The sequence below is a fragment of the Cornus florida genome, unplaced genomic scaffold (assembly GCF_030987335.1).
Source record: "Cornus florida cultivar Cherokee Brave unplaced genomic scaffold, ASM3098733v1 CherokeeBrave_3.0.0_Hap2_Chr10, whole genome shotgun sequence".
NCBI classification, from domain to species: Eukaryota; Viridiplantae; Streptophyta; class Magnoliopsida; order Cornales; family Cornaceae; genus Cornus; species Cornus florida.
In genome coordinates, this window is record NW_026775580.1 from 87735797 (window position 1) to 87751674 (window position 15878).

General features: G+C 34.3%; 2 protein-coding genes across 2 annotated transcripts; one reads left to right on the forward strand and one right to left on the reverse strand.

Annotated features, from left to right (window-relative positions):
* The first annotated feature begins 1959 nt into the window (after window positions 1–1959).
* LOC132279180 (uncharacterized) lies at window positions 1960–2985 on the forward strand. The gene has a single exon (XM_059781114.1). The coding sequence runs from the start codon at window positions 2355–2357 to the stop codon at window positions 2706–2708; it is 354 nt and encodes a 117-aa protein (XP_059637097.1). The 5' UTR covers window positions 1960–2354; the 3' UTR covers window positions 2709–2985.
* An 11574-nt stretch (window positions 2986–14559) lies between these two features.
* LOC132279806 (uncharacterized) lies at window positions 14560–15300 on the reverse strand. The gene has a single exon (XM_059781848.1). The coding sequence runs from the start codon at window positions 15247–15249 to the stop codon at window positions 14791–14793; it is 459 nt and encodes a 152-aa protein (XP_059637831.1). The 5' UTR covers window positions 15250–15300; the 3' UTR covers window positions 14560–14790.
* Window positions 15301–15878: the final 578 nt, after the last annotated feature.

Genomic DNA, 15878 nt, shown 5'->3' on the forward strand with positions numbered 1-15878 from the left:
ATGGGGCCCAACTATTCTAATATTTCCTAACATACTTGGTTTGGGCTACGACCTCCAGTGAATATCAGCTTGGAAATGGTTTTGTACGTGTGTGGGGTGGGGTGTCATTATATTGAAGTGGGCTTTGAATATCTAATGTTGTTGTCCTCGCTGCTATCCTCTCTTATAACTCTCAAGTTATAGGGGCTTTTTTTTTTTTTTCATCTCAAAATTTAGGTTAAGAGTCCCAAGCATACATGGAATGTGTGGGGTTTTTTTTGGTGACAGATGTAAAAATTGTTGGGAAGTCAGTGAGTTCCACAATTTATTCGGGAAGGCAGGTGACACTCTATTTTGAGTCTCACAATTTATATTCCTTAATCAATGAGAAAGTAGGTGGCACTCTATTTACTAGGGTCTCTCTTGAGAAGGAATAGACATTAGGTGTACGGTGTACTGACACTTACGGTTATTTCGAGTCCCACAATTTATATTCCTTAGTCGATGAGAAGGTAAGTGACACTCTATTTACTGGAGAGTCTCTCTAGAGAAAGAATAGATATTGGGTGCATGGTGTACCAACACTTACAACTATTTATATTCCATAGTTGATGAGAAGGTAGGTGGCACTCTATTCACTGGAAAGTCTCTCTTGAAAAGGAATAGATATTGGGTGCACGGTGTACCACTTGCCATTCTCCCCACAAATGAAGGTGCACAGTGTGTCGGGTACACCCAATACCTTATATTCGAGAAGAAGATTATCGACCAGTTTAAAGAGTTCTATAATTATTTACATAAGGGAAGAGCCACTCTCCCAATGGGTTAGCCTTATAAGAGAGTGATACTTGTTATTATAATCAAACAAACCATTTCAGGTGCAGTAGGTAAGAAATTTGGCTATTTAGCCACTGAATTTCAAGCATCATTGCGTTTCCAAATTTTATATCCCTCCATATTTTGTAGACAATCAAGTTTCACCACTTCTTTTTCCAAACGAAATCCTATTAATCATTGATGCCATCCCAACTTGAGCTTCATAAAGAAGGTTTTATTCAAGTTTCAAACAATTGGTACAAAAGTAACCAATAAATTGTTGACGGAAGTTTCCTACAAAGGAAAATTATCCCATTTAATTATAGCACTTATTCCATTTCATTTCAGGCCTTTAAACCAAGAGGACTTGATCGGATTGAAAATAAGAAAGAAAGAAGAGCACTAAAACAAATATGGAGAGATAAAAACATATTCTTTTAATAAAGAAAACCTTTTATTTTTTCTTTTATTTTTTTTTTTTAAGTTCTAAAAGGGGTTATATTGGTTTTCACAATTTTATTTATTTAATTATTTTTAACGGGACCATTTTAGCCATCAGTTATAATTTGGAAACGAACCATTTCAATCATTGGTTATTTTAACTTCTGATTGTAAGGTGTATTTCAAATATGTGTAATAACTCAAAAAACACACGTATCATTCAAACATTAAAGTTTTTATGCTATATACAAATCGAATCTAAATGGTTTAAATTTATAGCACACGTATTATTCCATGTTATTAGACTGTAATTAATAACTTGGGGCTTATATCTAATCATATACTTCTCTCATCCTATATTTCTCTAGTTCTTCACTTTCTATTTCTTGAGACTCCCACATTTTCTTGCTTACTTGAGAGATATAATTACACACCAAAAAAATGAGTCATTTCAAATATGAAAAATGCACCAATATCAAGCTCTACTCAATTAGTTTGAGTAATTAATAATTAGTCTAGTGATGACATAGAGACTATAACAAGCTTGAACAATCCAATATCATTAACATCACAACCGTTAAAATTTCATTTCCAAAACAAAACCCAAGTCTAATCCATGTATTTGAAAATATAATTAAAACTACAGAACCATCGTGTTTGAGAATAGAATATTAAAATTACATCTTTACTAATCCAAAATTATAACTACCATTCAAGACGTACACTCGTAGACAAAAGGTGTTCTAATTAGCGTTTTAGACAATCCATTAGTGTCTTGTTTGCAACTCCAGTCAAATGTTTCTTTTTTTCTGTCCTACTTTGTTTGCTCTCTAAATTTCTAATCTCTATCCTTTAGGAAAGGAAAATAAAAAATAAAATAAATAAAAAAGAAAGGTCCCACACCATAGACTAGGTCTAGGAGCCCTACAAGGCAAGGGCTAAGTACAAATACTTGCAAAACATTGCTGAGGGGTCCAAGAAACCAACTGCCGCGTATTGCCCCAATTAGACAACCAACCTTGTTCTGCATGTCACTTTGTCTATATATAAAACTGTCTATACATACATAGTCTCTCTCTTATATATCACACCACATTACCACCATTGACTAGCAAAGGATGGCCACCGGAGCTGCAGCCGGTGACGGACTTTTCCGGGGTGGATTCGAAGGCTGCCTTTCGGGGTCCGATATGGGGATCCAGAGGAGGCCGTACCACCGGAACTGCAGCTGCGCGCTGCATAAATCTCGCGGACATTGCTCACATGGATCACGGCTTGCAAATATTGTAAAGTATCCGATCAGACGGTCGTGGAGCGAAGGCTGTCTGGCCTTGATGGCTGCTAATTCCGGGCACTCCTCGCCGTGTTCTTCGCCTTCCATGGCCGCAGCAGAGGCTGGAAAGACGCAAAAAGTTGTGTGTAATGAAGAAGAAGAAGAAGAATTTATTGCTTCTTGTATGTATAAGGTTTGAAGTTTTTGTCCCTGTTTTTTCAACTCTGTTTTGAATAATTAAAGTTGGATTGAGATTGTAAGTGTTTTTGTGACATGTGGATTGAATGGGTCGTGATTTGTTGTGTGTGTGTGTGTGGTGTGTGTATATGTGGTCATGATCGATCAGATGTTGTGAAATGTTGATTTTATTAAATCAATCTGCATTTCAATCTGGACACATCAAGAGTACATGTAATTAGAATTCAAAATGGAGGCTCAATGTTCCTCTATGATATATATCAATTCTTCTTCTTCTACACGCAAGTCCTCTCCATTGACCTTGTTGTTTGCCTATTGGAAATTATTTATTTCTTTTCTTTTTTCCTTTTTTATTATTAGAAAAATAAATTGAAATATCAGAGCAATAAAAATTCATTTAAAACAATTTTGGCAAGCAAAATAATCCAAATTAGGATAGAAATTCCATTACAATAATATGTGTATGATTTATCATAAAGGTGTGATTCTTGCACATTAAACGAAATAGTCACCCTGAAATTTAAATATATATTCCCAAATGTTTTTTTTTCGAGTTAGGTAAGAATTCATAAATTCCGTGGAAACATTTGAAAGAGAAGAGGTTATATAACATATTATTTCAAATAAAATTTTGCACTTTACAAAACTATACCAAAAATTGTCATAAATAGAAAATAGTGATCAATGAATGGAACCGTAGATCTCTCGAGGAATCTGCTTCCTATTTTCTCTTCTTTTTTTTTTTTTTTTTTTTTGAAGCAGAAATGAAACTGCTTCCTATTGTTTTCCCTTTTTATATGGAAGTGATTTAAAATTGTGGAGATGCTGAACTTTATTATTATAATCATCAATAGCCATTCATGTGACATGCACGAACATGGAACCAAACCTTTTTTAACTGTCATTTCACGTGGTCGACTCGTGTGGTCGGTTCCTTTGTCTGCCATTTTAAGTTTTTAACAATTTTTCTTATAGTTTACCTCTTCCATGATTTGAGAATTTACTCAGACTTTCTTTAATAAAGAAATTGTTATACACGAATCTTTCTTATACGTGATAAACAGTCAAATATATTAATTTATTAAAATTTCTTTAATTTTTTATAATAAATTACTGAAATACCCGTATACATTAAAAAAAAAAAATCAATCTTAAACTATTTGGGGCCACCACCACCAACCACCATGGGCGCCACCGCGGCCACCGCCACCAACATCTCTGCACTTCTTCCTTGATATACAATAAATTCGCCCATGCTATTTTGAAATCAAAATTGAGAGTAAAATACCTTGATAAATATTTTCTTTCCTTTTCATCTCCTTGTCAAAAATGCTTATATATGTGTGTTTGTATATGTATATCCGCAAGAAGTACAAAGAAAGAAGAGGGGTTGACAAATAGAAACCCCAATTCTTCATCATCATAATCATCATCAAAGTAAAATTATACAAATATGGCGATTGCTTCTTCGTCTTCGCTTCACCATCTTTGCCACGACCTTTTCCCTAAATACCCCTCTCTTTCTCACAGTTCTCGGCATAAACCCTCTCTCCAATTCTCCTCTCGTGGGTTTTCGTCCAGAATTCGTGCAACCTCAGTTGTCGCTTTGGAACCGATACTTTATCTCTCTCTGTATACCTCTTAATACTTATATATATTTGGTTTCTGAGAAACTATTAGAAAAGAGAAGAAAATTGAAATTCTTGGTACTAATTATAAGTAAAACTAAATATTCTGAGTAAACAAACGGTAGGTTGGAATTCCGGAAATTAAAGAGAGAGACAGAATTTCAATATTTTAAACCGTTTGAAAATGGTACAAAATCTTCTTTGATTAAATCTTGAATAATTATTAATATTTTTACTCTCAATTTTGATTTCCAAAATAAAAACCAAATCACACAGATCAAACCCAATCGCAAATGTCATACCCACAAACCCAATTGTTCGCAAACACCATTCCTTTTGCCGAAATCGCTCAGAATTAAAGGGACCCAAACTTCTCTCTGGCTGCCGTCCTCATCACAGCCACCCTGTCTTCACCGTCGAAATTTCTGGTTTCTGATATTTGCTTGCCGATCAGAAGCTTTCCCGAGAATTCTATCATTGCCTTCACCGAAGCTCGTCGCTAAAAGCTTTCTCTGGTCCTGGGTTATTTTTAATGACCAGGTTCATGAATTGGGTTTCGTGTGTGTGTGCGCGTGTGTATATATATAATTTATATATATATATATATATATATCTTTTATCTATAATATGTTATTATACAAGGACAAGGATATTATGAAAATTTTAATAAAATTTGTACGTGACGTCAGTCTGTGTAGGATATTTTCATTCTTAACTTAAGAGAGGTTCGAGTAAATTTCCAAACCAGAGAGAGGTCCCTGTAATTATGGCAAATCATAAGAGAGGTTTGTGTAAATTATCCTTCTTTTTAACAAAAAAATGACACAAAATGAATTCTTCATTGTAAATAAATTGCAATAGTCCAATGAATATTGGATTACCAGATTTCGACTATCTGTATTTACTAATCTAACTTCTAACCCTTCTTACCATGTAAAAAAAAATTCAAGGTACTCATTCCACAAAGGACATAATTCCAAACTAAAATGGTGAAATTTTTCAATAAATTTAATATTGTGATTCGGAGTATCGAATTAGTACTTTGAATTTGGAATGAGATAAAATTTAATACAAGTTTTGAACTAAAATTCTTCCGATTCTAAATTTAAATCATCATTCACCGTATGGGTCGATACATTATGTATCGACCAGTTTATAACCCTTTTTCAAGAGTTCAATACTCTTAGACACCCCCGTGAACCAGTTGGTTCGATCAATTTATATCGATATTTGTCCGAATCCATTACACCATGATCGCAACTATAAATATAAATTATGATTGGTCTAAACCGTCCATTTAGTATTCTCAAACATAACATAACTTAATTTATATTAGCTATTAAAATATTAATGCTAAGTAATTTCTGTCAACAAATTAAAAGTTGAATGAAGACGGCATTTCTAAGGGTTCAAGCATGCACTGTGGTTGACTTTTAAGGCAAAATATCCTTTAAATTTCGGTGTGCCGTCTAAGGAAAGGTTATTCTCTTCGAAAATGGCCTTTATGTTGATGAATTTTTAGAAGATTGTGCATGATAGTTTAAAACAATGTAGTTACTAAGGAACCAAGTGTCAAATTTTCAAATTCATATATTCCCGAATGTTTTGAAGGTTTTTTTTGATATTCTTACATTTGTAAGTTAGTTTAATTTTATACTAATATAGTTTAGATGAATGTTAATTATTTTGAATTGTATAGTTTTATTTTATTGTACTGAAATCTCTAGAATTTAACTCCAATTTTGTATAACAACGCATGTGTATTCTTTTACTTGAGCTCTTACATATATACAGTCAATTCCTTTCAATACTCTGCACTAAGGCCCAAGGCCCAGTTTGGTTGAAAAAATTAAAGGAAAAGAAAATTAAGAAAATGTAGGGATTTTTATTTTATTTTTTTCACTATTTGGTTTAAAATTTTGAAAGGAAAGAAAAGGAAGGAAAGAATTTAGAGGGATACATCAAAAGTTGATGAATTAATTTTGTTATCTTCTTAAAAAAAAAATTAATATCTTTAATAAAACTTTGTTAATATAAAATTTGTCCTTAGTTGTAAAAGAGGAAATGTAGGTAATGTTTTTTAAAATTCCTTTTCTTTGGAATTTAATGGCATACAATGAATGCTGGCCATATATTGCAATTTGTTCAAGCATAAAGAACAGTTTCATAAGGTGAATACACTTTGCGTTGTTATGTAATACTAATTAATATTTAATGTTAGGTCTAGGAATACACTTAAATTTGAGAAAACTGGTGCCGCCAAACATAGTATAAGAAAAGTTTAAATTGGAATCAATTAAAACTGCAAAAGATCAGGTTTTATGAATTCACAATAATTAACCTATATAAAGAAAATAAATATGAAGAGAAATTATCAGAGCATGAGAATACGCCAGTGTCCACATGAATGAGTACTGTAGTGGAGGCTTTGTTCCACTGAAATCACACACTAAAACCAAGATGGGTGGGTTATAATTTATAGTTATCCAGAACTGAAATCACACTCAAAAGAGCTGGCCTTGGACAAACCAGGAACCCGCTCATTTCTAACGAGGTATTCTAAATCTTTCCCAAACAATCCACATTTTAGGCCCCACAGAATGTTCCCTAGTAGAAAACGCTTTGTATTGACACCATAGAGCAGCATGGTAACTAACTAAATTGGCGCCAACCCTCCAAACCAAATTTTCTATTGTATTCTACATAGATTCCCTAGATTACTCCTACACTCTCAATTCTACATACATTCCCTAAGATTCTTTTTCGAATCTCTATACGTGCAATTCCCTCGGCACAAGAGGATATTCGCATATTATTTTGTACATAATTCTTAGTACAATTCCGTATTTTTTCCATCTTAAATCTACGACTAGAGCAGCAGAGGCTATGCTTCAGTATCGCATTTGATGTAATCTTGCTGGGCTCCTACTTGTTAAGCCTGCTTCTCCTAGCCAGTAGTTGGGCTAGATTGGCCCTCCTCGGGCCCTTGTAATTTCTATACATATCAATATAATTTGTTCGAAATAAATGAATAAATATAGGAGTTAAATTAATCAAAATGAGCCCCTATATCTCTCTCTATATTCAGATATCACCAGTACATTCAACTTCATCCTTTCGGTCATTCTAATGATATATGACACAATATGCTTAGGGATGGCAAATTGTCCATCCCCGCCGGGGCCCCGCCCAGTTTATAGCGGGGAGGGGATCCTTTTAGCTAAACGGGGATGGAGATGGAGATGGGGGCAATTTATTAATCTCCGCCGGGGCGGGGATGGGGTAAACCCGCCCCGCCCCGATTAGATGTAAAGTTACTAATATACCCTCACATATAATAATTTATTACTAAATTAGATTTATTATATATATATGAAAATAAGAAAAAATATGTTTTTTTTAATAAAAAAAAATTATGAGGCCGGGGCCGGGGGTGGGGCGGGGCGGGGACGGGGATAAGGTGTCGGGGGCGGGGGCGGGTATGGAAATTCTGACAAAATTTTAAGCGGGGATGGGAGCGGGAATGGGGAATGAAAAATGCATCGGGGATGAGGATGGGGAATGGAATCCCCCCGTTGCCATCCCTAAATATGCTAATACAATGAGCCTAAAAATTTAGGCAACAAACATATATAGTATATACGATTCCATGAATACATAATATATAGTACACATATTCCTCTCTGCAGCAGAATTACTCAAGCTTTGGGGATGGAAGAATAAATATGTATTTCATTATAGCGTGTGCCTTCCAATGAATCACATTTCTAAATTTCAATATAAGCTAATCCCACAATTTCCATTTTCATTCAGAAACTGTGATTAAAAAAAATAATAATAAAAAAAAGCTCCATAAGTGATAATGTGAACTTCAAATAGACAATATTTAATTTCATGTCTTTCCCTTTGATTTTTTTTTGTCCCTCTGTGATTATTAATGGTGATTAGAAATATGCTACTTGATGTTTGTTATTTGTGCCCCTTGTTACGGGCACCTAAGATTTAACTAATGATCATCTTGTTTTCTTTCATTTAGAAGTGTTCTATTAGTTAAACAAATGTTAAAATATATGACAGTTAAACTGTCAATAACTGCAGTGTTGTCCAAGTTGTTATCAAATGGAAAATTTGTATAATAGTGAGAAGAGTAAATCATAACAAGACAATACGTAAGTAAAAGCATAGTAAATAAAACAAACAAGATTTAATTAACATTTTAGTACTAATTGGGACTTTTAATCAATAAACAACCACTACTTTCAGCTTCACTGTTCATAACGCATTACTAACATATGTACTTTCATATTAAAGTTTGGGTTGCCTCGTGTACTAATAACTTCACATTACTTATACAATAATTATTTTAAATTGCTTACGCAACAACTTTACATAACTAATTCCTTCGTATTGTAAATACAAAATCTAATTAATTGTAAAACAGCGGACCATGCGCGTGTATAAGCTTTGTAGTTATATAGACTTGGCTAATGCCTGAGAAAATATGACCCCCTTGGCCCTTGGTTCAGTTTTTTAAGAATACATTTTGTTAAAAAATTATTAAAAGATATATGTGGTTAACAGCTTTTTAAAATTGTTTTTCAAGAAAGTAGTGATACTAGGTTAAAGTGTCCAAGATAAGAGATTATTCTGTTCAAAAGTTGTCGGTTAAGTAAATCACTTTTAATTTCTATCATTTTTTAAATAAAAAAAAATGATTTTAATAAAAATTATTAGATAACGGACTTTATTGTTATCCAAAAATAATTTTTTGAGTCGGAAATATTTATAGAAAACTGAATCAAACATGCCAATAATCAATACGATCAAAGGTTTGAAACAAACGTGACAAAGAAGAAGCACAGAGGTCCTAATTAGTGATTAGAGTGGTAAATAAATTGCATTACACTTAAATCCAGGGTCACCTACCTCACACAATAAAACAAAATTGATAACAACCTATTCCATTTAGTTAGTCAAGGGAGAGAAATACTGATTACCCAAAACGAAAAAGACAACACCCAAAAAAAAAAACAAAAAGGGAAAAAGACAAGATAGTAAAAAAAGAATATACTTCTGAGAAAACTATGTCCAAAAAGATTCAATGCGGACAAGGCTGAATGAGACTTTTGCCAAAGAAAATGTGTCTCTTACATGGCAACTACTTTGTCATGAAACCACCAAACAAAAGTACTTTCCTTGAATCCTATGGTGGAATTCACGGGCTTGAAACTTTTTGACCCCAAACAACTCCAACATTTCTCCAAACATTAACATTTTACACCCTCTTCTGTATAAAAAGTTCAAAGAAATACACAGGTATAGACTCGAACTAACTCAGGTTCTCACACACACACACACACAGATGACCTCCGGAGCAGCTGTGATTATGTTCAACTGCATTGTTTATGGAAGCATATCAATGTACAACATGGACATCGAGCGAAGACCATACCATCGAAACTGCGGATGTGCCCTGCACGATCGAAAAGATGTTCATTTGAATAATTATTGTTATCAACACAAGAATTTTTCATTTTCCAAGAAAATGTCATGGAAGAGTCTTGTAAGGTGTATGTCTACGGAGAGATCTATCAGGAATTGAGAAGCTATATATTTTAATCAAGAAAATGTCATGTATCCAGTTTTTTTTTTGTTGTACCTCAAGATAATGAAACAGTTTTGAAGAATTAGTGCACTGTACTGGTTCTTCATCTTCATTCTCTGTAAATATATACATATTTACATTGGGTTCACATTCCAAAATTGGGTGGGGCGGGGTGGGTGAGACTGGGTAGGACCGATTTTGTTGAGTGTAATTAATTTTTTTTTCTCTTACATAAATAAAAATAATATTCAACTAAAATTATTATTAAAACATCAAAATAATACATAAAATTCTTAAATAAGAATAATCCAAAATAATATTTAGTAATCGAAATAGAATAAATTAGGAATTGTTTAATATATACTTAATCTTATTGAATAAAAAATAAAGTATTAAGAACAAAATTATAATTTACACTATTTAACCACTCCATAACGGCTCTAAACGAAACAGAGCTGATACCGAAACATGTATTTTGTCATCCCTAACTATGCTTACACAATTTATATAATCACAAACAAAGAGAAAGGATTTTACAAATTAAACAACTGATGTATTTACACCCCAAAAAAATAAATAAATAAATAAAGGATTATGTCAATTGATGAACACATTCTTCGTCGCGAAAAACAGCTTCCGCTCAAGGAGCAGCAAACCTGGACGCAAAAGTAGGCAATGGGTGATGTTGTTCCTCAGCAACACCACCATCATCAAAGTTGAGAGCATAGCTATGTGGATCATACTGAAACTCAGTCTTCTTCGTCCCCTTTTTGGTGTAGTACTTGATTATCATATATTTGCTATCAATAATACTTCGCAATAAATTCTTACACTTGGGTCCTGCCAAAAACTCTGAAACCTCCCTACCTTTCTTCACTAACCATGTGAATGTGATCTCTGTGCTCTCCTTTCCGTACTCGCAAGAAACCCCTATTTTCTCCATTGTTGCTTTGTTTCCATTGGAAGCAAAAGTGCCTAAAACAACCACATTCACTCGTCGAAACTGTCTCTTCTTAGAGATCTAAATCATCTTCCTGTTCATGCTCCTTCACTTGTCGTTCAACCATGAGAGAAAAAGATTAGAGAGGGTGATAAAGAAAGAGAAGAGAAGGATATGGTCTAGAGATATATATATTAAGGAAACAGAGGAGAGCTTATTAAGTATTAAGGGATGGGGATTTTTGGTGATTGTGACAAAGTGGGAGATTGTTACACCTTCTATATGTAGATATATTAGAAATAGGAGACTATTAATCCAACATACATGGATAATGATTTGGACTCACAAAGTCGAATAATTTCGTGTAATTTATATGAGTGGGTTTGATATTCTTGTGATGACATCACACGTGTAGGCAAGTGTTGTTATTTGCGTGTAATAAGATATATAACAAAAGTGTTGTGATTTATTAAGATTTTTTATTTTTTTTTTTTTTATCAAAAAGTTTCGCTTTTTAAATTTTTCACAACAGTGAATCGTGGAAAATTATCTGGCCCTATTCAGTTTAGTTGTCAAAAAGTCTAGAAACATTTTTTTTTCTTAGAAAATACAGAAGATTTTTATCTGACCTTCAAGCACACCACACGTAGCCGGACACATGTCTATCACAATTATAGAGTGTTCCAAAATTTATATATATGTGGTTAGACTAGGGGTGGCAAAAGTTGATACGACCCGCGAACACGAATTGTCACTTTTAGATTGGACACAAGATACAGCGGGACATGTTTGTTGAATTTTTAATAGATAATGGGTTAGTTTTGTAATTATTTTTAATAAAACTAATTATGGATTAATAGAAAATGAAACAAAGTTTTAAAAAATTAAAAATAACATTCATCTAGCCCTCGAGTTAGTGTTTATGTCCATAATATTATTTATAAAATGAGAAAAATAATAATTATATATACTTACCAAATAGCACCTTTTGATGAGAGATATGAACAAGAAGCTCCAAGAAAACTAGTGTTTTCTGAATTATATGAAGTCAGTAAGCAAACAGTGAATCCATGGGTATTTGAACCCGAGTATTCAGGAAAAAACAAAATATTTGATGGAAGAACGCGGATCCTTTTGAACAACTTGTTCTAATAGGAAAGCATTATATCTTGAAATTAATTCATTAAGTTGATGATAAAATCCATGGACGTTCCAGTGGCCATTATGCACTTGTTACACAACAACCCCTTCAAGGAAGGGCCAAGCAAAGGGGACAGCGGGTAGGAGAAATGGAGGTTTGGGCTCTAGAGAGATTTGGTGTTGCTCATATTTTACAAGAGATGCTTACTTATAAATCTGATCATATTAGAGCTCGCCAAGAAATACTTGGGACTACGATCGTTGGAGGAACAATACATAATCCTGAGGATGCTCCAGAATCTTTTCGATTGCTCGTTCGAGAACTACGATCTTTGGCTCTGGAATTGAATCATTTCCTTGTATCTGAGAAGAACTTACATATTAATAGGAAGGAAGCTTAATCAGAATGAATCAAAATTTTTCTTCTATGATCGATCGGTATAAACATCAACAACTCCGAATTGGTTTAGTTTCTCCTCAACAAATAAGCGCTTGGGCCAAAAAAATCCTACCTAATGGAGAGATAGTTGAAGATGTAACAAAACCCTACACTTTTCATTACAAAACCAATAAACCAGAAAAAGATGGATTATTTTGTGAAAGAATTTTTGGGCCTATAAAAAGCCGAATTTGCGCTTGCGGAAATTATCGAGTAATCGGAGATGAAAAGGAAGACCCGAAATTTTGTGAACAATGCGGAGTCGAATTTGTTGATTCTCAAATACGCAGATATCAAATGGGCTACATCAAACTGGCATGCCCAATAACCCATGTGTGGTATTTGAAACGTCTTCCTAGTTATATTGCGAATCTTTTAGATAAACCTCTTAAAGAATTAGAAGGTCTAGTATACTGCGATGTGTGATTTGATCGAAATTCTGATTTTACAGATTCGGAATGAGAAACTGTCATCCCATTCAATCTAATTGGGATGCTCCGAATCTGACATGTCTCTTAGGAGGAGTAACATGAAGCTCAGAATTATGGATGTATTTGACCAATCGCGTTATAAAGTGCATGTTCATAGACATCATCATATTAAGTGTAACAAGAGTCATTTGTACAACATCGGATTCAGATGATAAGAAAGTGCTTGGGTATAAATTGGTAGGCATGTAGTACTACCCAATATTTTAAATTTTTAAGTAAATGGGTAAACGTCCACCGTTGGAATCTTTAGAAATAGTGAAATACTTGAACACATATAGCTCGAACATGATTATAGGTTTACGTGTCACAGTTTTAATTGGATATGTACTTTAAAAACATATCTAATCATTTAATTTATTGCATTCTTAATTTAAAATAAATTAAATGTATTTATTGAGCATTATGTTATATAAAATATTATTTTACTTTAAAATTAAATATGAGTATAAGTTTAGGTATATATCCATGTATACTTTTGTTTAGGGATTTTACAATTTACATGCATATGAATACATATGCCTACTCGACACGAGTAGAGTCCATGTGAAACTCATCTGCGTGGCAGAGAGAACCTTTTGAGTTTTGACCCACTTGTTGGAAGTGACATGGAGCCAGGCCCAAACAATGTGGGAGGAAATTGGCCCACCTCTAAACCCGAACATTCCCTCCCTCTCCAAATGGGCCGCATCTCCGCCACCACTGGTCCCAAACACTCCCAAGATAGAACGGAATATGCTCTGAGTCCATTCAGTCATTCACATTAATTGGTTACACGCAATCTCTCGTGATTGCGGTTGAGAGTCGTGACATAGACTCTACAATAAAAACTCGAATATTTTATGTACCACCCTCTCCAAAAGCTGATCGTATATGCCTTCCATCACTTTTCTTCAGAAAATTTTGAATTAAAAAAAGGCTCCTCTAACATGTAAAATTGAACTGAAATCCATCCAATTTCTGTCTCAACGCCGTGGCTAATAAACCGGTAATTAGTTTTCACATTATTAGGACCACTTTATGCAATATAATATTAGCACAATAACAAAATATATATATGTACGTATGTTTTTTCTTTACACCATTCATGGAGCACCTTTTTATTTGGTTTAATTTTTTTTAAATCATTTTTTCAAAAAGTCCAAAGTTTCTCAATATAATCATAAATTGATAATATGTTTAGTGTGACTGGTGCACCGAATTTATTAAGCAAATGACTTTAAGGACTCAGTATACTCAACACTCTAAATACCTACATTTATAAGAACTAATATGAAATTCCCACCCAACTAAAAACTTATGTTCCAAAAATAGAAACAATCACCCAACTATTAAAAAATATTCTTCCAAAGATGCTCTCCTTAGTCAACCTTCACGGCTTCTTAACTGTCCACTGCCCCATCACCAGTCAAATCAAATACATTTGTGTTTATCCGATTTCATATCTAATTAATTAAGTAATACTCTTAAATTTCATATCTAATTAATTAAGTAATACTCTTAACTTTCTTTATAGCATGAAATCACAAGCGTTGAATTTGTGTATTTTCACATGAAATTTTTGTCTGCGCAATAAAATAAATTCAACTATATGCAGATAAACAAAAGAAAATAAGGAGAGAGAATTGAAAATTTGAAAATTAATGAATGAAAAAAAAAAAAGCCAGTCGGTCACACACACAAAATCATTTCTCCAAAAACTCAAGCTCTGTACATCAAATCATTGGACAATCCAAACCCTAAAACCTAACTCGCTAAACTCCGCGTCACCCGCGGCGGCGCCACGGCTGTCCACCTCGTCGGGTGATATTTCTTACCGGCAACCCAGCATTTCTAAACCCAATTAACTGAAAGCTGTAATCTCTCTCCTGACTGCCACCGAATTCGGACCCACCACACTAGCCACCTCCACTTCCGGCACCGCAACTCTTCTCGGCGGCGGCGACGCCGGCAATCTAGACGAGAAATTCCTCAGCGGAACATCATCCAGTTGAGTATCTTCGTACCCTCCGTCAAAATTCAGAGAGTAGCTCAACGGATCGTACCTGAAATCGGCGGACGAGTGCCTCCGGTGATGCTTACCGATTCGAGTAATGAGGTGTCGACACTTGTCTTTGATCTCCGGCAGCTCCTGAGCTCTGGACTTCAACCACGTCGACGGCGTTCTGAGCAGTCTGGGCTTGTCGTCGGACGACGGCGAATCTAAGGTGTCGCGACGGTTGCTACGGAAACAGCAGGACAAGCATAGGGTTTGTTTGAGCTTGTTTTTAAGGGATGGAGAGGTGCTCTGTTCGTCCTCCATGGAAGAGTGGAGAGAGAAAGAGAGAGTGTGACGGGATGAGAGAGAGGTATGGGCCGTGAGGTACATTTATTGGGAAAGGTGGTGGGGGCAAAAGTGAAAAGACGGATAAGGACTCGGATAGTGCGGCGGTTTGGTATTTAATGGGGGTAAAAAGTGGAAAAAGGTACGTGGGGGTGAACCGTTTCGATTGAGTCCGGATTCTGAGCGTATTGTTAGTTTCCCAAACTGCCAATAGTATTGCTAAGACTCATGCTACTCAATTACTATTAATTTTTTCATGGGCGGTTTTGATCGATCACAAGTGGACGTGCACACAAAAAAAAAAAAAAAGAGGCAAAAAAATAATTTTTGTTTCATTTTGTTTTAATCAAATATCGTAATCAAATCATTATTTCTTCAAGAAATTATAAAATTAGCATAAAATGAGTGTAGACGGACCAAAACTCTCCTAAGGAGAACAAACTGATCTTTTTATTTTCTTACGTGAACAAAATATGATATATATGTATATTCATCTTTTACGACATACATAAATGTGTTCAATCTTATAAAAGTTTTAATTAATAAAATTCATATTCCAATTTTCAAATAACAAATTTGGATAAAATTCATCCCTATATCACTTAAGT